Here is a 26483-nt window from a genome sequence, read left to right on the forward strand (position 1 = left end):
TGCACTATGTAGGGAACAGGGTGCCATTTGGGACACAGGCAGCGGCTCCACCAGAAACGGAATTAAGAAGTGTGTAATAACAGCCACAAAAACAGCCTTTATGGGCTCCYACTCAAAACCTCGTCTCGGCAACATCTGTGTTCTCATGGTGTTATGCCAAACTGTGTGCCTGACTCAGCTCGAGGAATGAAGAGAAAAGCCACCCCAGGAAGCAGAAATTAAACCCTTATTAAAACAGTCACAATGGTGGTTTCCTCAATATGCAGGGGATCGCGACGTGATAAAAGATGCCAATTAAACAGAGAGATGGGGAGAGCAAGAAATGGAGAGAGAGTGAACATGAGAAAAGTGTAAGGGGTGGGAGGGATAGAGAAAGAGTATGAGAAATTGCTAGAGATAAAGAGGGCAAAATAAGAGAGACAGATGGATCCCTAAGTACTATATAAGAGAGGGGGGTAAGAGAAAGTTGCATGCGGGACAACAGTGAGGCAATGAAAGAGGTAGGTTTGGAACTCACTATACTTTCACTCGCTTTCTCCCCATTTCTGTACTCTCATAGGGACAGCCAGGCTTGGTAGTGCTGCCTGGAGAAGTGGCGCTCCCTCACTTTTTTCAATTTGAGAATACACAGCTGGTGAAACTATTTCTGGAAAATTTTATAAATTACACTGAACAAAAATATATAATGCAACATGTAAAGCGCTAGTCCCATGTTTCATGACCTGAAATAAAAGATCCCAGACATTTTCCATAGTCACAAAACATTTATTACTCACATTTTGTGCACAAATTTGTTTACATCCCTGTTTGTGAGCATTTGTCCTTTGTCAAGATAATCCATCCACCTGACAGGTGTGGCATATCAAGAAGCTGATTAAACTGCATGATCATTACACAGGTGCACCTTGTGCGGTGGACAATAAAAGGCCACTAAAATGTGCAGTTTTGTCACACAACACAAGGCCACAGATGTCTCAAGTTGAGGGAGCGTGCAATTATACTGACTACAGGAATGTCCACCAGAGCTGTTGCCAGATAATTTAATGTTCATTTCTCTACCATAAACCACCTCAAACGTTGTTTTAAATAATTTGGCAGTACATCCAACTAGCCTCTCAAATGCAGACCACATGTATGGCGTTGTGTGGGCGAGCGGTTTGCTGATGTCAACGTTATGAACAGAGTGCCTCATGGTGGCGGTGGGGTTATGGTATGGGGTTATGGTATGGGCAGGCATAAGCTACGGAAAACKAACACAATTKCATTTTATCGATGGCAATTTGAATGCACAGAAAGAGATCCTGAGGCCCATTGTGAGGCTCATTTTTTAAGGTATCTGTGACGAACAGATGTATATCTGTATTCCCAGTCATGTGTAGGCTGTCATTGTAAATAAGAATTTGTTCTTAACTGACTTACCTAGTTAAATAAAAAAATKGTGAAATCCATAGATTAGGGCCGAATGAATTTCTTTMAAAAAAAMSRWWMCSRWWAMCMAWWWWAAAAAAWKKTKSSGSCYTTTWAAMMWTYYWRKWMMAWTWAAWWRKTWAAACACACACACATGATGCGGTGGTCTAAGGACTGCATCTCAGTGCAAGAGGCGTCACTACAGCCCCTGGTTCGAATCCAGGTGTATCACATCCGGCCGTGATTGGGAGTCCCATAGGGCGGCGCACAATTGGCCCAGYGCCGTCCGGGTTTGGCCGGGGTAGGACGTCATTGTAAATAACAATTTGTTCTTAACTGACTTGCCTATTTAAATAAAGGTTGCACGCACGCACGCATGAAAAAGTTATTCTGTTGGCATTTAGGTATGTCCCCATTACCAGTAAAACATAATCAAAACCTATTTCTTTCACTYACTTGCTGTGCTGTTACGTTGGTCATTTGTTCAATCGTTTCATTCTCAACCAGGATTTCTATGGAACACYGTTTGGGTCTTTGCGTGTCAAAAAATATACTATTTGACGTGTCAATTAAGCTTGTTGACCAATCAGGACCTGAATATGACTGCAGGTCACATTATTTAACGTAGTTATTATACATTGATTACACTATCACTATGTTACATATGTTTGCTATGATACTGGTAAAGTTGTCTCGCGCACCTACGGTGCTGGTCATAACAAAAGCTAGCTAGCTCATGGATGCAAACAATGTTCTTCCACAAAAACATAGCAGAACGACAATCTGTTTCAGTAGCTATAATTAGCTAGCTAACTATATAGCTGGGTGTCATCATCTAAAATGACCCTAATTTATAAGACAGTTCTTATTTGATTAATGGTGGTCGGACCTATCTATGTGAAGCTWGCCACAATAAGGATTAGCCACAACAGTGGACTTTATGGTTAGCCTTCAAAATAAAAGTATGGCATAATTCTACTATTTGTATTCATTTGCATCACTGTAAATTACATACTTTTATTATGAAGGCAAACCTCAAATTCCACCATTGTGCCTAATCGTTATGGTTGCTAGCTTCACAACACAACCCTGTCGAGCSTCACTAGCCAGATGAAGCTAGCTGGCTGCTTATAACGTTAGCTTTGGGCAACAGGGTTAAGTTGCTGGCTAGCTATTTATTTTCATGAACTGAAGTTCAATTTCAATAGGCGAACATCAAGTGGCAACCTAGCTRATACTGCAGTTTCTACAGCTAAAGCTAGCTACCCCAGAAGTTGCAGTCGAACAAATTATGCTTTATTACCAATGCGGTATTGAAAACACATCATTCGTGGCTGGTGTTYGCAGACTTTTGTACAGCTTTGACAGTGCTACTGTATCTTTTTTGACACGCAAAGACCCAAACGGCGTTCCATAGTATGTATGTCGTAAAGYTAATAGCAGTGACTCTATTACTGTGTAACTCCAGTAGGGCAACATCTGAAAAATAGCGCACTTGGTAGGGTGTACCGGTGCTCGACCAGTCGGCGAAAGCCAACATCACCCACGACAGAGAACGGTTGATTGTCAAGGGCAATGAATYCCATTATCTTGTCTTTAATGGATTTTGCCTTTGAGTTGTCTCGCTGAAATTTTCTTACTCTTTCAAATTACTGCTCGACTTGTTGACTGCTCGATCCACACAGCAGACATTGTGGGCTAAGTTAGGAATGCTGTGTTGCACAAAATTTTACGTGGCGTCATTACGTCATGTGCATACCTATATAATGTAGGTACGTCAGCTTTGACATTGGTTTTGCACATCGGCGTTAAACCAGACATTGGCCGGGATTTCACCAATGGTGATTTTAAACCAGAGTTAAATGTCTGTGATGGAAAACTGAGGATGGATCGGCATTGTAATTACTCCACAACACTAACATGTGTTAGTGTGAAAAGAAGGAAGCCTGTACAGAATAAAAACAATCCAAAACGTGCAGCCTGTTTGCAATAACATGCTGACCAAACCGCATGTCCGCGTGCGCCATCGCGCACAAGTTGATTTTGTTCACCCACACCAGAAGCGATCAGAACGCGCAGGTTGAAATATCAAAACAAACTCTGAACCAATTATATTAAGTTGGGAACAGGTCAAAAAGCATTAAACATTTTTGGCAATTTAGCTAGCTAGCTTGCTGTTGCTAGATAATTTGTCCTGGTATATAAACATTGGGTTGTTATTTTACCTGAAATGCACAAGGTCCTCTACTCCGACAATTAATCCACAGATAAAACGGTAAACCGAATTCGTTTCTCATCATCTCYCCTCCTTCCYTCAGGCTTCTTTTTCTTCTTTGGACTTTATATGGGCGTTGGCAACCAACTTTACAGCATTACTACAACCTACCGGGGTGTGGACCTAAATTAATCTTTCAATCACCCACGTGGGTATATGCTCCTAAAAACCAATGAGGAGATGGGAGAGGCCAGACTTGGAGCACGTTGAGCGTCACAAATAGAAACAATTTCTATTTTAGCGCCTGGCGTGCGAGCAGTGTGGGTGCAATGATTGAACAACATTTAACATGTGTACATTTATTTTGCCGCGCACGCGACACGAGCGGTGTGGACAGCATGTAAGGCACAAAAGTAATTGTAAAAGTAAAATGTGGCAAAGAAATAAACTTTTTGTCCTAACTACAAAGCATTATGTTTGGGGCAAAACAACTAGAGGCGAAAGAGCACCTATTTACACCTATTTAGGCGAGGTGCTGGCTAGCGGAGTCGAACACTTAAAAAAATAAAAGGAGAGCCGCACACTCTAGGAGCTCAGATGCAAAAATATTTTATGTCCATCGTTTCGACAGACAAGCTGTCTTCATCAGGGTATAATGACAAACACTGCGGGGTGACTCGTTTGTATATAGTGTCAAAAGACAGACACAGGTGTCTGTAATCATGGTCGGGTGTGGCCTGATATCATTGGTTAATTCTCATATATTAAAATAGCATACAAAAAACAAATGGATAGCGTACGATCATAGATACAATTTGGCTACATGAGCCTACAAACATTTACAATAGCAAAATCACAATARAATCACAAGAATGGCTTCCGATCAAAGTCTACGTTGAGAACGAAGGGAGCAAGGGTCTTTAAATTAAAGATCCAGGCAGCCTCTCGTTTTAACAATAAATTGTCGAGGTCACCCCCTCTCCTAGGGAGGGTGAAATGTTTGATGCCAATATAACGTAGAGACGAAATTTAGTGGTTTGCTTCCAAAAAGTGGGCCGCAACTGGGTAAGTCGAGTTTTTGCACCTAATGGTGCTACGATGCTCCGAGATTCATACGTTCTTTGTTTTACCCATATCATTTTTACCACAAGGACAAGTTATAAGATAAATAACTGCCTTAGTGGAGCACGTGATAACACCTTTGATTGGGATCCGTTTCCCTGTTAGGGGGTGTTTGAAGGATCTACATTTATAAGTGCCATTGCATTGAGCACAGCCATTACACTTGTAGTTTCCATCCAGTAGGGGCGCAAATAGACGTTGTGCAGGGATATCTTAGGGTGGTAAATCAGAGTTTACCAATTGATCACTAAGATTTCTGCCCCGCGAGAATACGACCAAGGGAAGGTCCGAAAACACATTACCGATACTATCATCGGATCTTAGAATGTGCCAATGTTTGTGAACAATCCCCTTAATTTGTTCAGAGCACTTTGAATAGCGGGTATCGGGAACGCATAGAGTGCTTCTTTTTGCGAGACTGACCTTGAAAAAGGTCATGTCTCGTTTTGATGGCAGTATTAATCTGACCATTTTTGTACCACCACTGAGTACTACTCTTCATATTTTCAAGCATGGTGGTGGCTGCATCATGTTATGGTTATGTTTGTCATCGGCAAGGACTAGGCAGTTTTTTTAGGATAAAAAGAAACAGAATAGAGCTAAGCACAGGCAAAATCCGAGAGGAAAACCTGGTTCAGTCTGCTTTCCAACAGACACTGGGAGACAAATTTACCTTTCAGCAGGACAATAACTTAAAATTCAAGGCAAAATATACACCGGAGTTGCTTACCAAGACGACATTGAATGTTCCTGAGTGGCTTAGTTACAGTTTTGACTTAAATTGGCTTGAAAATGTATGGCAAGACTTGAAAATGGCTGTCTAGCAATGATCAACTAYCAATGAAAGAGCTTGAAGAATTTTTTWAAGAATGGGCAAATATTCTACAATAAATTTGCAATAATCTTAGACTTACCCAGCAAGACTTGTAATCGCTGCCAAAGGTGATTCTAACATGTATTGACTCAAGGGATCGAATAATTATCTAAATATGTGGGGKTTTTTAAAGTTAGAATTTTTCTTCCACTGAATATTTTGTGTAGATCGTTAAAAAAAGGGACAATTTAATCAATTTCAATCTCACTTTGTAAAAACAAAATGTGGAAAAAGTCAAGGGGTGTGAATACTTTCTAAAAGGCACTGTAGCCTACAAGGCAGGCTAACAGTTTGTTAATAACGCCATCTGTTCTAATTCGCTCACGAAACAGTAATTCTAGAAGATCAAAATCCATATTCCAATGAAACTGATTGAGATCAATCAAATGACTGGCATGGAGATGCAGGTGGGACGTTTTACCGGTAAAACGTGAAGAATTTGCATTAACGACAAACAGTAAATGGCCTATTTTGAAAAGTAGGCCTAAGCCTAACTTGGTCTTTGAGGCTATTGAAACATAGAAAATGTTCTTTAGACAATATGTGTGGGCATAGGCAGACATTGCAATTGGAGGATGCATTTTATACATATTCTATTCTATATTTAATTGGCTTCATCTGTCGGTACAAACTTTGAGGAAATGATGTCGTCATAAAAAAAAATGCGCTCCCTCACTAAAATAGCACTACACCACTGGTCCCTGTGCTGACACAGCACCACACAAAGCACCGAGGGCCCTGGAGTAATGCCAACACTGACATCATCATTATCCCCCCCATCAGCAGAACAGAGCAGAGGCCACAGCAGCCTGGTGTGCCACTACACTGACAGGGTGGGAGKGAGGGAGGGAAGGAAGGAAGGAAAAGAGGGGAAGGGAGGGAGGGTAGCGAGAGAGAGAGACAAAGAGGGTTGAGAGATGATAATAGAGATAGGAGGAAAGAGACAGAGAAGGCGAGAAAATGGGGGAAGGGGAAAGCTACATGGGGAGAGAGAGAGTGGCCATTAAAAAACAAACAGCATGAGGTGGAGTGAGGTGAGAAAAGCAAGGAGTTAAAGGGTAGAGGAAAAGCAGGGGAGCGCACCAGAGCTCTGGAGAGAAAGTAGTCCCCCATTCCAACACAGTAGTATCCTTAGTGATGTGTGGAGGAACACTAACCTCTGTGGTTGAGAGTACAGTGTCCTCATCCAGGCTGAGCACGGCGTCGGTGACAATGGTCTCGTAGGGCAGGAAGCGACTGCTCATCACCTGCATGGGGAGACAAGAGAGTACACAGGGTCAGTACACTGTCCTCTGTAGCTCAGTTGGTAGATCATGGCGGTTGCAATGATAGTGGGCTCGATTCCCGGGACCACCCGTACGTAAAATGTATGCACGCATGACTAAGTTGCTTTGAATAAAAGCATCTGCTAAATGGCATATTATTATATACTGAACAAAGATCGAAACGCAACCATTTCAACGATTTTACTGAGTTACAGTTCATATAAGGAAATCAGTCAATTGAAATAATTCCTTAGGCCCTAATCTATGGATGTCACACAACTGAGCACAGGTGCAGCCATAGGTGGGCCTGGGGAGCCAGGCCTAGCCAATCAGAATGAGTTTTTCCCCACAAAAGGGCTTTATTACAGAGAGAAATACTCCTCAGTTTCATCAGCTGTCCAGGTGGCTGGCCTCAGACGATCCCGCAGGTGAAGAAGCCGGATGTGGAGGTCCTGGGCTAGTGTGGTTACACGGGGTCTGCGGTTGTGAGGCCGGTTGGACGTACTGCCAAATTCGCTAAAACAATGTGGGAGGTGACTTATGGTAGAGAAATGAACATTAAATTATCTGGAAACAGTTCACATTTTAGAGTGAACTTTTTAGAGTGAACTTTTATTGTCCCCAGTACACGGTCCACCTGTGTAATGATCACGCTGTTTAATCAGCTTCTTGATATGCCACACCTGTCAGGTGGATGGATTATCTTGGCAAACGAGACATGTTCACTAACAGTGTCACGTTGGCATAAATGATTCGGGAGACAGGCACAGGAATGCGTAATAGTTTTTTTTTTTATTAAGCCCAAATTACAGCGTTCCGTGTAAAGGCACGGGGACGAAGACCGAACAAACACGTAACAAAACACAGGGTAGAAACCCAAAACAAAAGAGTGAGGAGTACCTCGAATAAATAACACGTGCCGAATGATTATCACACGGGACGAGACCCGTAATCATCTGCGCAATCCACAATGGCACGAAAGCCCGAAACACACAGCACAGGTACTCACACGCACCAACGGACATTATAACAATAATGGACCGCCCAATGGAAACCAAAGGGCACAAGTACTAATCAGTGGGAATAGGCGACAGGTGTGCGTAATGAAAGTTCGAAAGTTCGAGTGATCCGTGACAAACAGGGATGTAAACAAATTTGTGCAATTCTTTTTTTAGAGAAATAAGCTTTTTGTGCGTATGGAAAAATTCTGGGATATTTTATTTCAGCTCATAAAACATGGGACCAACACTTTACATGTTGCGTTTATATTTTTGTTCAGTGTATATTACAACGGCACAGCACAAGGGTCTATACATAAAGCACTGAATAGACATGTCCCAATAGACATGAATGAATGGGTTCCTTTAAGTCTTCTACTCTCCTTTCGTGACCAGGTATGAATATGGTCAAAATATGGTGGAAACCTYACTATAGAATAGATTGGATTGAGATGCTTTGCTTGAATGTTGTGAAACCCTACAAAACACACACTAGCTGAAGTAGTCCTCGTCTTACACACGACACAATTTCCCCTTTCCTGATTGTGAYAAACCCGTATTTTCAATTTCTATAATATAAGACAGCTTTAAATATCTACAAAAGTATGTATAGTTAGTATAGTACGGGTAGCAGAGGGTTGGTGGGGAGTGTGGAGAGCTACATTGGGTAGGTAAAATAMCGTCTTAAATGATATGTATACAATACATACATTTACTGACTGAGCTGAAAGCCAAGGGTGGAGAAACACACACTCAAGTGCACGTATAATGTATATTCACTAGAAATCAAACACACCCCACACGTACACACAGCCTCACGCACTCATTCGGCCACAGAACCACACACATGCATGGGACACAGACACTTCACACACCCCCCCCCCTCCTTTCAAACGCTCCGTATAACAGCCACACGCTTCCTTGTAACCTTTTCTCTGGAGACAACACTCAGCTCTGAAGGTCGGGTCATTCCAGGAATCCCTGTTCTTTCAAAAAGCTACTGCTTACATAAAGTCTATGTGTGTGTGTGTGTGTGTGTGTATGTATATATACTGCATAAAGCATTGGGTAGAGAGACTAGAGAACACAGGATGATTAGTCAAAACAACACTTCGTACCCGCCGACCTCTACCACAAAGTGCCCTAAACGGAACACATCTCGAATGACTCAGATTGCTGTGTAACTGTGTGACCGAGAAGTGCGACAAAAACAACTAACAAATAACACAAATGACTCCAAATGTCTACAATTCCCAGCCACGTTTTAGTCGCTCAGAGAGAGAGAGAGAGATTTGCACATCATAACAACACTATATATACATAATACGACATTTGCAATGCCTATTATTTTGGGACTTCTGTGAGTGTAATGTTTACTGTTCATTTGTATTGCTCATTTCACTTTTGTTTATTATCTACTTCACTTGCATTGGCAATGTTAACATGTTTCCCATGCCAATAAAGCCCATGAATTGAGAGAGAGAGGGGGGGATAAGATGAGGATGCAATTTCTTTCCCCATCACAGATGGTTTTAACGTTAGAAGTGTGACATGTTTACCTGGGGGGAGGGGGCTTGTACGCGCTAGGAATGTGAGCTCTTAGAGAAGGAATCAGCTTCCCACATTCCTCAGAGAGGGAGGAAGAAATAGGGGGRAAAARAGAGAGGGAGGGAGAGAAAGAGGRAAAAGTATAGCGAGAGAGGGTAAAGAAAGACTGTGCGAGAGACACACCGAGACAGAGAGCGAGAGGCAACAAAATGTGTGGTGCAAACCACAATAACACTGTACCACTGGTTCTCGAGCCCCCCCCTTTCAAAGTAATGAGCGGTCATTCTGACTGCAACATTCTAACAGTGTAATTAATACATTTCATAATCATTTGGTTGTTTAGGAAGGCCTTGGAGAGCAGAATACGATTGTTTTATTTATTTCAAATAACACAACAGCATTTTAAATAGTTTGTTACTGTAGGCTATGTAAACCCCCCCCCCAAAAAAACAATTATAATTAGGTGTTGAATAAACCATTTTTGTTGAATGCCTCTGTTACAACTCTGAAACAAGTGTTGGAACACGGTAACAGCTTCTTTTTAGAACGATAACGAGAAGACGAAATATGCACCAACCACCAAGACCAGGGGTCAAATGATGAAAACRGTAGCCGAAACATCATTATAAGCGWCCAAGTGGCCTTGATAGTCACAATCAGCACAAAAAAAAGGAATAATAATGTATACAAGTGTTGATATGACTGCAGTAAAAAAATATATATTGTCAGCTCGTGCTTACGTTTTGTGTGTCTTCACGCAATGGCATCAGTTGGATTTCGTTTAGCTGTTACTCCTTGTCCCAACAGTTGACACAAATCTTCATAACAATCACTTGCTTGACACACTGACATACTTTTGTTTGGTTGTAGTGYGTAGTAGTCGCCTGTTTYCTCWTTGTGTCCYGTGGTCTTGTCATTCTTCAGCCCTGTTGTGGAGTACAACAGCTGAGCAGGYGCCTTATTTTGTGCAGAGGGAGGGAGCTCCCGTCTCACTTTGTTCACGGTGCCGGCCAGACTAGTTTTCTTTGCAAGCAAGTCGCTCGCCAATGACAGTGAAGAAATAGTCCATGGTGACACTGCTCCATGCCAACGTAAGGTTCCACAAGCCTCAAAACGACATCTTCTGACACTCGCTAGCTCACATGAAGTGGATATTTTCCCAGATATTGAAAGACGTGCAGCATTTTACAATAATGCACGCTCTCACTGTGCAGCCAACTCCAAAGTAGGTCAGAGTAGACTGATAAGACCGCTTGATTCAGTGGATGATATAGGGTACATACCATTTAAAAGATTAGAATTAGAGTGGATCAATACAACAGAATGCCCCGCCCTGTTCTTCATTCACTATTGGTGATACATAATTATGCATTGTTTGCTTCCCCTCGCTCATCAACTCACCCATTCTCCCCATCATACTTCATTTATTAATCTGTTGTTATATGTGTGAAATTAGTTTCGGTATAGTTTAGGTTCAGTTTCCAGCAATTATCGTGGGATTATCAGGTGGGCACTGCACTTTCAATTGTCGGGTAGAAGAGAGCGGAGCAGGCCCTACGTTGGGAGAAGGAGCGGCGGAGCAGGCCTACTGTTGGGAGAAGGAGCGGAGCAGGCAGCACACTGTTGGGAGAAAGGAGCGGAGCAGGCCACTGTTGGGAGAAGGAGCGGAGCAGGCCCACTGTTGGGAAAGGAGCGGAGCGAGGCCTACCTGTTGGGAGAAGGAGCGGAGCAGGCCTACTGTTGGGAGAAGGAGCGGAAGCAGGCCTACTGTTGGGAGAAGGAGCGGAGCAGGCCCTACTGTTGGGAGAAGGAGCGGAGCAGGCCCTCTGTTGGGAGAAGGAGCAGGAGCACAGGCCCTACTGTTGAGAGACGGAGCACAGGGAGGGGCAGCGGGGGAAAACCATAAAAAAAACATGACCTCCTAAAACTGGTTGTAACTCACGTTTGTTTCGTGAATATTAAGATTCTACAACGATACTGTGTTAATATAGACTTACTTAGGAAAGGTCAAGGACGGGGGGGGGGGGGGGCAAGACTTTAAAATGGCAGAGTAATAAAATAATTAAAATCATGCAGTCAAAATGACTGATTTAGCGTTTCTAGTGTTAAGCTGAAGAGTCGTAAAGCAGTGCCCACATGGCCACCATGCCAGCCCAGAGGCGCCAGAAATAGCTCTCCTCTCCTTCTGTGCCCCCACTACCAACCGCYAGGCTGGTGGCTCAGAGAGGCTCGCCACGTTTGGCTGGGACCGCCGCAGTAAACAACAAGCCAGCCGCAAGCACAACAAACCACAGACCCGGCTGTWCTCAACCCTGGCTGTTGTCGCCGACCCACAGCCCAAAACCAYGCTCCCTCTGTGATTGACAGCGTAAGAAAACCACTCAGGGATGTGGAGAGAAACCAAAAACCCCGCCCACTCTGTTGTGACTGACGAGTGAGAGAAACCACTTGGGTTGATTGACAGCTCAACAAACGTTTTTGTGGCGTTAGAGTGAAGCAATGCTACAGGCTCTCAAACTACTGACTCAGATCACGCTTCCTGTGTCAACTTTGACCTCTCACGATGTGAGACACTTTAGTCGAACCCCCTACGGAACACTGACCGACTACAAAGCGTTGCAAAGATAATGTCACAACAGATCGTTAGAGGTTATTTCCTTGACAACTTACTTTCGCTAAACAGTGGCCCGTGGCATGGAATTGCAAAGTAAGCCGTCAGCTTATGACATCTGCTATGTCATGCATATGACAGCGTTATGCAGATCCAAAGTCAGAAGGTTAAGTCAAAGAACGCACAGTATGTCGATGCCTAGAAACTGCTTCTCCAATAGAAATCCCTGGTCACACTTGGAGGCGATGTCATGGCGACGTTAGCTAGCTAAGCTCACGCGTAGGAACACGTCATTGGGTCTAAGGGTTGTGTCGCGCCGAACTGCACATGTGCAGGCCGTCAAATTCAAAAAGGCACTCCTTCAATATAAGGTGGGARTAAATAACATGTTCACCTACTTAAGAGCTTGAATCTAGTTTGTGCCTTTAGAAAACAAGAAAATAAACCAAAGAAGAATTKTTCACTTCTGGTTTGTCGAGTCTGCTTCGCAAAGTGTTCCCGTAAGTATCGCAATGTTGGGCCTCTGGGTTCAGAAATTCTGTGCTCAAGTTGTCTAATGATCAAAGCATAGAGATACGCCAAAATGATGGCACTGAACAAGGCTTAGGGGCGCAGTAGAGCCAAAATGAATATATTTTATTTGAGGGTGTGTAGAGAAACCAAAATGGCTGCCCAGCTCTTGAACGGACATGCGTGCGAGGCAGGCTCACCTTGTTTTCTCCCTCGATGACAATGACGGGCACGGAGGTTGCAGGCCAGCGGTGCTTAGCAGGGAGAGGCTTGTCACAGTTCCACAGCACAATGATCTGAGACAGGAGAGAGACAGAGTGAGACAGAGTGAGACAGAGTTGGGGAGAAAGGAAGAGACATGGAGACAGAAACAGCGATTGAGATTGAGATTATGGAAGGGGTGGGGGAGTTAAAGGTGTGAGAGAGCAGGAGAAAGAGATCTCACGAGAATCACAGATATGACATTCTAAAATTACACTTCATTTTAATTTACTAACCACATAACACTACATTCCCCCATTGTACGCCTTCAACATTTCATTATCCAATTTAAAACATATCTGACATTTAAATCCATCCAAACACCCCACAATTGAGAGCTTAAATAGGATTCCTTTTCAACAATCGCGCCTCAGATCATGTGTTACATGATGGCTACATGGGAACTGTGTGTCCCTGTGACTGACTTCCCTAACATGCAAGTATACCTTGGAGTTAACCTGAACGATCCGCTTCACTTTGATACCCGTCCACATTAGTGTTGTCACGATACCAACACTTTACTCMCAATACGATACCAGGCCAAGTATCACAATACAGAGTAGTATCACGATACCACAGGGGAAAAAACTATTCTGTGGCTTAGCGTCCTGTTCACCCCTTCCCCGTTTTTAAAAGGTTACGCGCATGTGCTACTGGGAGAAAGGGAGGAAGGAATATACAGTTTACATACACCTTAGCCATTTAAACTCAGTTTTTCACAATTCCTGACACTTTATCCGAGTACAAATCCCCTGTCTTACATCAGTTAGGATCACCGCTTTATTTTAAGAATGTGAAATGTCAGAATAATAGTAGAGAGAATGATTTATTTCAGCTTTCATTTCTTTCATCACATTCCCAGTGGTTCAGAAGTTTACATACACTCAATTAGTATTTGGTAGCATTGCCTTTAAATTGTTTAACTTGGGTCAAATRTTTCAGGTAGCCTTCCACAAGCTTCCCACAATAAGTTGGGTGAATTTTGGCCCATTCCTCCTGACAGAGCTGGTGTATCTGAGTCAGGTTTGTAGGCCTCCTTGCTCGCACACAGTTTTTCAGTCTGCTAATCTAATAGGATTGAGGTCAGAGCTTTGTGATGGCCACTCCAATACCTTGACTTTGTTGTCCTTAAACCATTTTGCACAACTTTGGAAGTATGCTTGGGCATTGTCCTTTGGAAGACCCATTTGCGACCAAGCTTCAACTTCCTGACTGATGTCTTGAGATGTTGCTTCAATATATCCACATAATTTCCTCCTCATGATGCCATCATTTTGTGAAGTGCACCTGTCCCTCCTGCAGCAAAGCACCCCCCACAACATGATGTTGCCACCACCGTGCTTCACGGTTGGGATGGTGTTCTTCGGCTTGCAAGCCTCTCCCTTTTTCCTCCAAACATAACGATGGTCATTATGGCCAAACAGTTCTATTTTTGTTTCAACAGACAGAGGACATTTCTCCAAAAAGACAAATGTTTGTACCCATGTGCAGTTGCAAACCGTATATCTGGCTTTTTTATGGTGGTTTTGCAGCAGTGGCTTCATCCTTGCTGAGGGCCTTTCAGGTTGTCTATATAGGACTCTGTGGATATTGTTTTACGTGGATTATAGAACTTTTGTACCGTTCTCCAGCATCTTCACAAGGTCCTTTGCTGTTGTTCTGGGATTGATTTGCACTTTTCGCACCAAAAGTACGTTAATCTCTAGGAGACAGAACACACTCCTTCCTGAGCGGTATGACGGCTGCGTGGTCCCATGGTGTTTTATACTTGCGTACTATTGTATGTACAGATGAACGTGGTACCTTCAGGCGTTTGGGAAATTGCTCCAAGGATGAACTAGACTAGGATTTTTGCTGTAGTCTTGGCTGATTCTTTTGATTTTCCATGATGTCAAGCAAAGAGGCACTGAGTTTGTAGGTAGGCCTTGAATACATCACAGGTACCATCCAATTGACTCAAATGATGTCAATTAGCCTATCAGAAGCTTCTAAAGCCATGACATCATTTTCTGGAATTTTCCAAGCTGCTTAAAGGCACAGTCAATTTAGTGTATGTAAACTTCTGACCCACTGCAATTGTGATCCAGTGATTATAAGTGAAATAATTTGTCTGTAACAAATTGTTGGAAAAATAACTTGTGTCATGCACAAAGTAGATGTCTAACCGACTTTGCAAAACTATGTTTGTTAACAGAAATTTGTAGAGTGGTTGAAAAACAAATTTAATGACTCCAACCTAAGTGTATGTAAACGTCTGACTTCAACTGTACATGCATAATGATCTGCATGTGTGGCAGAAACACTGCATGAAACCCTCTACACTTCAGTTAACACAGACACACACTCCCTCACACACTTTCTCTCCCCTCTTCATAAAACACACCGCCTCTGTCCAAACGTAACCCTGCTCCAGACTTTAAAGTTAGGCCACCAAACAGATGTAAGGGCACCAGAAAGAGACCGATTATTTTTTTATATAGTTAGGTTTCTATGAATCCTTACGCAATCTCATGAGTAGCAGACCCTTCTCCTTTCTTCCTGTGCCAATCAAATGTGATAGACCAACTGTCAAGTTACCAGGGTGAAATTAGCTAGGTAAAAGACTAAACGTTGTTTGTTATCAACCAATAATTAGTGGGCCGGGATTAGGTTAAACACCCCGCTCACTTGGTTTGTGAAATATATAAAAATGCCTGTGCAATTAAAACAAACACATTTGAGCTAGAGACGAGACGTTTCCTTTGCTCTAAGTTGCAAGCATGCCTGTCGCAAAGCTGTTTTTTAAATCTCTGGCACTGCTGCGTGACAGCGAACTTGCAAGCCTATACTCAGCTGGCCTGTGCTCTTGGTTATATCAGGGATGAAATGATATACATGTATTATTTGCTCACTCTGCACACTGCTCCAATGTATCAATGTACAAATGTAACAGAAGACTGATCAGGCTCCATCCCGCTCGCCATCAAGACTAAATATATTTTAATAGATGTGCAGGAAGAGGGATGGAGAGAAGCAGGTGAATGAGGGCTGTAGGGGATAGGCTGTGGCAGTCATTACATTTTGTCAGACCATGAATGTCAAGCAAATAACTGTCGGTCTCACGGTAATTGACCGTTAATTAACATAAAACACATTTAGCATCTCCTGTAGTCCATTTCAGAAGAACAGAATAGAGTACTCTGAGTTGTCCTTATGTTAGGCCCTGATCTGGCTATACCATATGGACGTGGGCAACTAGTTAATTTAGCAGACAAGATTTTCTTAGAATTTGTGGGCATTATTTAATATTATTTTATTAGTATGAAGAATAAAATTGAACATAGCTGAATAATAGAAAGGATATTTTCTCCAAACATTTGAGGAAGTGCGCACATGCGGTTATTCTGTGTTGAGGGTTAAAGAAACAGGGTCCTCCTATATGTTAATTTAAGTTATTTATGCAACTTTAGTTTGATACAAACGTTGGGCTATATGATTTGATTTTTAATCATTCTAAGGCTCCAATGATGATTTGAAAAAAGTCGCATGAAAGCATGAGCTCTGCTTTGTTTTTTTTGTGCAGGCTTACACACACTTCATCAGTCTCTCATTCACAATTTGACAAGCACTTGATAATGGCTCTAATTTCCCGGCATCCCCTTTGTGGCCGTCAATGCTGCTAAAATAAATCCATGCTTGCGGCCAGTGGTCGTTGTGCTCTTGGCCGGAATATAATAATTACAATTCCCTTCTCCCGTCAGGGTGCTCCGAAGCACCTCTCACTCACATGGCTCTCTCAGATATCTAAATTCTTATTAACCAAAGCCTGTCACGTAATCGGGTCCTTCTCACAAGCTACAAGTGAAGACAGACACATTGGGGACGCAACTGCGCGTATTCTTATCGAATTCCGGGGCGCATATTGAAGATGTTGGAAGAACTGTCCACATTTACTTTTCGTCAGCCAACAAGATGAGTAGGCCTAATGAACAACAAAAGCACTAGCCTATGTCAATCTATGATCCCCAATAGTACAAAAGTTGACTATTCTATTCTGTGCAAGAAATAAATATTCCAAACATAGTTTGGGACAGTTGTGGAATGCGATAGATCCCAAATTAATACAAGCATCAAACCACCTTTTAAAAGCAAATGAGGCTGATGAAACAGATCAGAGCATTTAGCTTAAAATGTGGATAAACTATTAGGCTATTTCTTCACATTAAAACTGCAGCAATGCAAAATGCAATCAATTAGCGGGAAAACACCATTCTCAAAAGTGACCGCAAATGCGATTATGCATGTTTTTTTACCTTTATTTAACTAGGCAAGTCAGTTAAGAACAAATTCTTATTTTCAATGACGGCCTAGGAACAGTGGGTTAACTGCCTTGTTCAGGGGCAAAACGACTGATTTGTACCATGTCAGCTCAGGGATTCGAACTTGCAACCTTTCGGTAATTAAAAATGTAAAATGTAATTATAAAGGTGCATTTTTAATGGTGAAAATGATCTTCCCCAAACTTGAAACTCACGAGCTGCGTACAGTGACTTTGGAAAGTATTCAGACCCCTTTAATTTTTTCACATTGAGAGCCTTATTAGAGCCTTATTCTAAAATGTATTAAATCGTTTTTTCCTCATCAATCTACACACAACACCCCTTAATGACAAACCAAAAACAGGATTTTATAAAAAATTTAAAACTGAAATATCACATTTACATAAATATTCAGACCCTTTACTCAGTAATTTGTTGAAGCACCTTTGGCAGCGATTACAGCGATTACAGAGTCTTCTTGGGTATGACGCTACAAGCTTGGCACACCTGTATTTGAGGAGTTTCATTCTTCTCTGCAGATCCTCTCAAGCTCTGTCAGGTTGGATGGGGAGTGTTGCTGCACAGCTATTTTCAGGTCTCTCCAGAGATGTTTGATTGGGTTCAAGTCCGGGCTCTGGCTGGGCCACTCAAGGACATTCAGAGACTTGTCTCAAAGCCACTCCTGTGTTGTCTTGCCTGTGTGCTTAGGGTCTTTGTCCTGTTGGAAGGTGAACCTTTGCCCCAGTCTGAGGTCCTTAGCGCTCTGGAGCAGGATTTCATCAAGGATCTCACTGTACCTTGCTTTGTTCATTTTTGCCTCGATCCTGACTAGTCTCCCAATCCCTGCCACTGAAAACATCCCCACAGCATGATGCTGCCACCACTATGCTTCCCTGTAGGGATGGTGCCAGGTTACCTCCCGATGTATTGCTTGGCATTCAGGCCAAAGAGTTCAATCTTGGTTTCATCAGACCAGAGAATCTTGTTCCTCATGGTCTGAGAGTCTGTAGGTGCCTTTTGGCAAACTCCAAGCGGGCTGTCATGTGCCTTTTACTGAGATGTGGCTTCCGTCTGGCCACTCTACTACAAAGGCCTGATTGGTGGAGTGCTGCAGAGATGGTTGTCTTTCTGGAAGGTCACCCATCTCCACAAAGGAACTCTAGAGCTCTGTGAGAGTGACCATCAGGTTCTCGGTCACCTCCCTGACCAAGGCCCTTCTCCCCCGATTTCGCTGTTTGGCCAGGCAGCCAGCTCTAGGAAGAGTCTTGGTGGTTCCAAACTTCTTCCATTTCAGAATGATGGACGCCACTGTGTTCTTGGGGAACTTCAATGCTGCAGAAATGTTTTGGTACCCTTCCCCAGATCTGTGCCTTGACACAATCCTGTCAGAGCTCTACAGATAATTCCTTCGACCTCATGCACTGTCAATTGTGGGACCTTATATAGACAGGTGTGTGCCTTTCCAAGTCATGTCCAATCAATTGAATTTACCACAGGTGGACTCCAATCAAGTTGTAGAAATATCTCAAGGATGATCAATGGAAACAGGATGCACCTGATCTTCAACTTACTTCAAGTCTCAGAGCAAAGGGTCTGAATACTTTTTTATTTCATAAAATGTGCAAAAATGTCTAAAAACCAGTTTTTTGCTGTCATTGTGAGGTATTGTGTGTTTTTTATTTTATTTTAATCCATTTTAGAATAAGGCTGTAACATAACAAAATGTGGAAAAGGTCAAGGGGTCTAATACTGTATGTATGCCAGTTAGGCTCATACAACCCGTTGCAACAGCGGATTAATGTGCTTAATTTAAGAAGTTATTGGGCCACTTATCAAAACATATATAGGCCTATGGGCTAAGCTACATGAGGTGTGTGACTATGACTTTAAAAAGTAGCACAAAAAAAAGCATGCGTTGTTTCTTGCCTTACTGCACACAAGCTGGGCATCATTCACAATGACAATATATCATTCACAAATTATAGGTTAATATTGTCACCCATCAGACTAATCTTGAATTTAATATATTTCTTTACATATATACTACATGACCAAAAGTATGTGGACACATGCTTGCCCGAACACCTCATTCAAAATCATGGTTTGATATTGGTCCCCGCTTTGCTTGCTTTAACAGCATAGTGTTGAGGCCGGGCACTGATGTTGGGCGATTAGGCCTGGCTCGCAGTCGGCGTTCCAATTATACCCAAAGGTGTTCGATGGGGTTGAGTGCAGGGCTCTTTGCATGCCAGTCAAGTTATTCCACACCGATCCTTAACCGCACTGTGTGTGGTGTAATGCGGTCACCTTAACAGTATGGAATCTGCGGGCTGATATGCACATGAAAGTGAAGTGGACATCTATTGGATCGGTGAATACAAGAGAGACTAGTAGTTGCTGTTGCTTAAAAAAATTTACTGAATTTATAAACAACTGACTTCATAACAATTTTTAAACACCTGCCAGCGGGTTATTTAGCTCGGTAGGGCCGAAAATGTTGGTAGTATCACATGAAACGGTACTACGGTATTCTAAAATGTTGGTATCAATAAGTTCAGTGTATCATGTATGTGTGTTTCAGTACGAGTGTGTGTGTATATGTGTGCCAGTGATGTGAGCAAAAGACACAGTTCCTCTGGAAAAACTGTGGAACACGCGCACTCACAGCAGGAAGTCCACAATCTCTGCATGCACTGCTCTGCCAGCGCCGTCTCAAAAGCTTTTTGCTCCCAATTCTCTCCCCACCCTCTCTCTCTCCCCCCCACCTTCTCTCCTCTCCCCCCCCCCCTTTTACTCTCTTTCATTTCTCTCCCTCCCTCCCTCCCATTCATTTATTTATATCCCTCTTCTCCACTTCCCGGCCCCCTCAACATGGAAGTCTTTGTGGGCTGAGAGTGAGATGATGTAAATGTTGATACTTTTCTTATGTACCTGGCTCTCCGTTTTGCATAGGGAGCCTGCAATCTAGAATACAAAGCATTTCTATATAGAAGGGAGGGTTGCACACCTCCCTACACATTTAAGAAGCATTAGGGAGTGTGTAACACACTATAGTGGACACAGCTATCGGACTTTRGTTTAATTCCCCCAGCCCTGGTTAAAACCAATACTTCTTGTATCCAGCTGGGCCACGGGGCTTTCAGACACGCACGCAGACAGAGAGAGAGATGACCAATCGGTACAGACCACCTTTCGAATTCAATCCACGTGAGTTAACGCTGAGGTGGTAGAGAGAGAGGTTGGTTATCCACTGGTGCTTGAGAAGATGTCCTTTTGTCTCGGCAATGATGCCACGAAATCCCTCACAGTTGGAGTAATATTGGSTTTCGGGAGAGTTCCCGACAATTGAAGGACATGAGCAGGAATGTGCACACACACAAACACGTTTGTGGCTTCTTACCTGTGCACAGTACTGTGATTTGGCAACAGACACCAGCAGCTTGAGGATGGGCTGGGATTGGGAGACCAGGGGAGTGACTGCGTGGATGACTGCCGTGAACTTGGGGTACGGTTTTATACCTGGAACATAAAACAGGTCAAAACGTACAGTATTACTGGTAAGGTTTGATACCTACATTACAGACAAACATGATATTTGTTCAAGTTGGATGGCTGGAACACAGACAAGCATAAAGTAGGATATTGACATCACTCGGTCTATAACTGAACAAAGGGACAAAACTATTGGTGATTCTCAGAAGTTCAGCCTCTAGGTACATTTCTTCGCCAAATCATCAGTTTGTTCAAAGTCATTATCCTCAATTACAGCAGGCATAAAAATAAATACATTTCTGTGAGAAATCATTCTAAACTAGACCTAAAAATGGTTCGTTCTCTGTATGTTTTCACATTGTAGTTATTGGTGGCTAGGCTTCRGTATTTACTTGTAGGCCATGCTTACATAAACGGCTGATTTGTGACGTTATTATTTACGAGATGAAAGGAGACTCCTTATTAAATGATTGATCTCACTAGGTGTCCAATTCATATCCAGAACACAAAATCATTTTAAACTAAGGGGTAGAGGCATTGGCTCCTCATAATAACATATTGGATTCGGAGTGTCATTACGAGATCGATTCCCCTGTTTTATTGGTCTCATTTAGTCCTCCAACACTCCACCTTGTCTCTTTAAAACCTCCACATGCTTAATTGGTTGACGGTGAAAAACAAATGAAACTCACCGCGGGGTAATCCATGCTCGTCACCCCGCGATAATTGCAATATTTGCGCCTCGCRCYRAGGTGCTCGATCAAAAGGGTTGTGTATTGAGGGAGCTGACTACATCGACGAGATGACAATAGAGTTGCAGAGGTGAGAGTCCCAAATAGCACCCTATCCCCTTTACGGTGCACTAGTTTTGAGCTGGGCCGATAGGTCTCTGGGTCAGAAGTAGTGCACTACACAGGGAATAGGCAGCCATTTGGGACGCRTTAAAAGGCCTCCGAGGTCACAGATTGTTACAGAGGCGCAGTTTGTGTTGGTGAACTGGCGCAGCGGTGTGTGCCGTGCTCACTGAGTGAAACGAACGACTGACTGACCATTAGACGTGTCAACGGGCCCTAATGCGAGCATCAATCAAGGGTCGTTCGAGTAACACGCCGTTATAGCCACTGTAACAAGTCAATTGATCTCGTGGGACAGCGTCTCGGCTACGTAGTCGTTTAAGACTGTCACAGCTGGAATCCAAGGTTCTAGAAACAGACGCTTGTCATTTAAAAAAACAAAAAACATTTGGACGGAGTTAGCAGTATATCACAGGCTAAGGGAAATGTTTAAGAAGACACAAGGACTCTACCCATAACATAGACAGCATGTACCTACTACTTGACCAAATACACAACAAAATGAGATGAGATATTCTGGTGTGGCAAGGTAACTTCCCTTGTGTAACCCTAGTATGTCTATAGCTCAAGACAAATCGGTAAAGGACTGCTGTTACACAGACACTGAACGACTGGTGCTACCATGCAATGAATGCGATGGATGGAGGAGTGGAGTTTCTCCCGAGCCAATGTGTCCCTGCTTGGGCTTGCTCTTTGGGATCCAGAACGGGTAACTGTAAAAAGCACTCTGTGACAACAGCTGGTGTGAAAAAGGCCATACAAATACATTGGATTGATTGGTTGATTGAGAGGAGGGGAGGGGGTACTCACCTAGGGCGGCGTAGTAGAAGGGGAAGTCTCCCAGGTGGGCAGAGTACTGTGGCAGGGCGAAGAGCCCCCCGGGGTGGCTGTTCCACATCAAGGTGCTCCTGGACTCCTGCTGCAGCACCCGGTCCTGGATGATCTGGGGGCAAGACGAGATGGGCAGAGGTTAAACCAGTCCCTCCAACAGAACATTCATAGACACTAAAACGCCAGTCACTCAAAACAGATACACTGGAGGTTCTACTATTTGTTCATACACCACTATATTATTAGCATTAGKTGTGTGTCCAGTAGAGAGAAACATTCTGAACGTTGCAGATAGCTGCATAATGTAATGAACCASAGTTCCCCAGCCCTCTTCCTGGAGAGCTACCGTCCTGTAGGTGTTCGCTCCAATCTAGCGCACCTCGTTCTAATAATTAGCGGGTTGAGAAGCTGAATCGGGTTAGTTACAACTGGGGTTGGATTGAAAACCTAAAGGAGAGTAGCTCTCCAGGAGCAGGGTTGGAGAACCCTAGAGTAGACTGACACTGTTTGGTACTCTTTAGATCAGGGTTTCCCAAACTTGATTACCATACTTTATGTCTTGACATTATTTCTTGCCTTTGTTTACATCCGCAATGCTCAAACGTTTCAGCCACTTGATGAAGCCCCAGTAATACGGCGAGACCTCTAACAGGAGCCGCTTACATACAAGACATCCAAATAAACCTGGAACTCAGTACCAGTATGGGCAGCAGTCAGTCATACAAATAGAAGCTGTGCCCAAAACGTACTTCAAGCACGAAAGAACAAAACAGTTCAGTGGTACATACAGTGAAACACCAGTCACTCCAATGGGGAGTCCATTCCCCTTACAAATAGTCACTCACACATCCAAACACCAATACCAGACTGGCCATTTTCCCCTGTTGCTTTCTGAGGTGGGGGATGCAAGTGGCTGCTGCTGTGGTATCGAGGCACGACAGAAAGCGATATTACCGCTGTGCCCTTGAGCAAGTGCTAAATCGCTTGCGTAAAAAGTACGCAGGTTTGCAGTCGTGTTTTTAGGCTCTCTATTGAATCCTACGGTGGCGGAATAGGTGGCGGGGTGACTTGGCCGTTGGCCTGGTAACAACGAGTAACGTCTCGGGTGGTTGTGGATGGAAAGCGACGGTGGGCGGTTCGAGAAGGGAGCTAATAATACCGCTTGGAGGGGTCCGTCTTTGTTTATTTTAGCTCCCCGTTAGCTTTCGCAGAAGCAACTCGTCCTGGGGTCCACAAAAAAAATAAACACGACAAGCAACAAAACACTTATGCACCGCTAGACAAGGACCGTCACAAAATTTGAAATAAACCTATTCAAACAACAAACAAAAAAATTATACAAACAATAAAACTAAAAATGTGTGTTAAGAGTGTGTGTCCCCTCACAGTCCCCGCTGTTCCATGAGATRTTGTTTAATCTGTTTTTTAAAAAGGTATTTGGCTGTTTGCTGGAGTAATAGGAGAGATGGGAGTTCCATGCGATCATGGCGCTGTAGAATACTTTAATAATATTGACAAAGCAATATCAAAATTAATCTGCAGAGGTGGGGATAAGAAACGAGAGGCGGTTTTCCCCTGCTACGGCCCCTCAGGCCAGTCAATAACCATTTGCCTCAGCCCAACAGATTAACTTGGAATCCTTTAGCCTCTCGATAAAAAGCACTCACCACCTTAAAACGAGGGCCTTAAGACCTTATGAAGGGCTATTTTTCCTGCATGACTGAACTCCTTCCCCTTGAGCGTCCTAGCTGAGCATGATGGACGACTCAATCTAGCCTCCCAACAGCTAMAATCAGCCAATTAGGAGGATAATAGATAAATCCCCTCTGTTTTGGAAACACACTGTAATTCCGTTTAATAGGTGTGCCGGGAATCGGCAGGAACAGGGAAGGCTCCGTTGGCTTTGTGATTGGTCAAAACGTCTCAACTTCCTGARAGGAAACGCAACGTGATTGGTTGGGCTTGTTCTCTTGCTTGGGTTACTCGCTCACCAACTCAGCCGCCCGCCACACAGACGCTGGTTCCTGTGAGTGTGTGAAGTTGTGAGMGGATGACACAGGGAGTGTGTGAGGAGAGAGGTTGTGTGTGTGTATCGGCCTCGATCTGCAGCCGACTGAGCGTGACACAGCCGAATGAATAACCCATGCCGCTCGTTATCTCGGGAGCTGCCAAGGCAACGGCATTAACATACACTACATGAACAAAAGTATGTGGACACCTGCTCTAATTCCAAGATCATGGGCAATAAAACGGAGTTGGTCCCCCCATTGCTGCTTKAACAGCCTTCACTCTTCTGGGAAGKATTTCCACTCGGTGTTAGAACATTGCTGCAGGGAGATGCTTCCATTCAGCCACAAGAACATTACTGAGTTTGGCCACTGATGTTGGGCAATTAGGCCTGGCTCGCAGTCGGTGTTCCAATTCATTCCAAAGGTGTTCGATGGGGTTGAGATCAGGGCTCTGTACTGTAGCATTAAGATGTCCCTTTACTGGAACTAAGGGGCCAAGCCCGAACCATGAAAAAAAAACAGTTCCAGACCATTTTTCCTCCTCCACCAAACTTTATAGTTGGCACTATGCATTAGGGAAGGTAGTGGTCTCTTGGCATCCGACCAAGCCCAGACTCGTCCATGGTGAAGTGTGATTCATCACTCCAGAGAACATGTTTCCATTGCTCCAGTCCAATGGTGGCGAGCTTTACACCACTCCGGCCGACGCTTGGCATTGCGTATGGTGATCTTGGGCTTGTGTGCGGCTGCTCGRCCATGGAAACCCATTTTATGAAGATCCTGACGAACAGTTCTTGTGCTGACATTGCTTCCAGAGGCAGTTTGGAACTCGGTAGTGTGTTGCAACCGAGGACAGACAATTTTTACGCGCTATGGGCTTCAACACTCGGCGGTCCCGTTCTGTGAGCTTGTGTGGACTACCACTTCGCGGCTGAACCGTTGTTGCTCCTAGACGTTTCCACTTCACAATAACAGCACTTCTAGTTGACCGGGGCAGCTCTAGCAGGGCAGAAATTTGACAAACTGACTTGTTGGAAAGGTGGCATCCTATGACGGTGCCACCCTGAAAGTCACTGAGCTCTTCAGAAAGGCCATTCTAATGCCAATGTTTGTCTATGGAGATTGCATGGCTGTGTGCTCGATTTTATACACCTCTCGGCAACAGGTGTGGCTGAAATAGCCCGACGCGACTAATTTGAAGGTGTGTCCACATACTTTTGAATATATAGTGTGTCACCCCCCCGTCTCTCCCTTGAACCCGCGTATCTCCCTTGAACCCATTCGGCACACAAACAACAAAACGGTAAGTCACCCGGGCTGTGCCGTGTTACTGTCCCCCGCCCTCCTCCCCACCTTAGCACAGAGTGACAGCACGTCAGTGGGGTTAAGCCTGGGTGCCACCGCCGAGCTGGTGCCCAAACACTGAGACGGATGGAGACCTGTGTGTGAGATCGCAGCAATCCCAGGTTGAGACTAGTAGAGATAAAGGTGATTGGCGCGACAGATTAAAGATGTCCATCGGGTTGGTGCGGCTAGCATGAATACTCAGATTGACGATATGGATGAGATWGTGGGGCGTGATGCTAGTTTTGCTCCAAGGCTGTGTAGAAAATAGAGATACGTTTGAGATTGGTGCCATGCTATGGCGTAGACCAGGGGGTAGGCAATTAGATTCAGCTGCGGGCCAAATTTGGGAACGGAGCATAATTATAATCATTTGTACACTGCAAATTGACACCAACTAACCCCAAAAAGAGACTATATTCGAAAATAACTACCATTTATTTCATACCTTGATTACATTGAGACACAATCACACTTTTTTAATTCATGGGAATACTTTCTTAAATGAAACACATTTTTTTTTGCTGAATTCCTGGTGATTCTAGTCTTTTTTTACCGCCTAAAACAAATTGCTTGCCGGGGGGTTTTGGCATGCTGGCCCGCCTGTTGCCGACCCCTGGTGTAGACTGTGCCCTATGAGCGCAAGACGTTGAAAAGACGTTGAAGACGTAAATTAGGTTGAAAAGACATTCAAAATATATATATTTTCAACGTCTTGTGCTCATAGGATGATGCATTTGCAATCGTAGCGTGAGGTGTGCGGATGGCTGGTGGTGTGAGGATGGCTGGTAGTGTGTGGATGGCTGGTGGTGTGTGGATGGCTGGTAGTGTGTGGATGGCTGGT

The 26483-nt window shown here is 43.7% G+C and overlaps 2 protein-coding genes across 2 annotated transcripts in view; one reads left to right on the forward strand and one right to left on the reverse strand.

Moving 5' to 3' along the window:
* med30 (mediator complex subunit 30) overlaps window positions 1-26483 on the forward strand; it is a 109305-nt gene that overhangs the window by 44590 nt on the left and 38232 nt on the right. The window lies entirely within an intron of this gene.
* The window catches only part of ext1b (exostosin glycosyltransferase 1b), a 41055-nt gene that overhangs the window by 13303 nt on the left and 1269 nt on the right, over window positions 1-26483 (reverse strand). Inside the window, exons 3-6 of the mRNA XM_023976131.2 lie at window positions 22266-22398; window positions 20510-20628; window positions 12751-12846; window positions 6776-6865 (exon numbers count right to left, since the gene is read on the reverse strand). Coding sequence (XP_023831899.2) covers window positions 6776-6865; window positions 12751-12846; window positions 20510-20628; window positions 22266-22398 — 438 coding nt within the window. The remainder of the gene's footprint in view (window positions 1-6775; window positions 6866-12750; window positions 12847-20509; window positions 20629-22265; window positions 22399-26483) is intronic.

Source organism: Salvelinus sp. IW2-2015, linkage group LG31, assembly GCF_002910315.2.
Source record: "Salvelinus sp. IW2-2015 linkage group LG31, ASM291031v2, whole genome shotgun sequence".
Lineage (NCBI taxonomy): Eukaryota > Metazoa > Chordata > Actinopteri > Salmoniformes > Salmonidae > Salvelinus > Salvelinus sp. IW2-2015.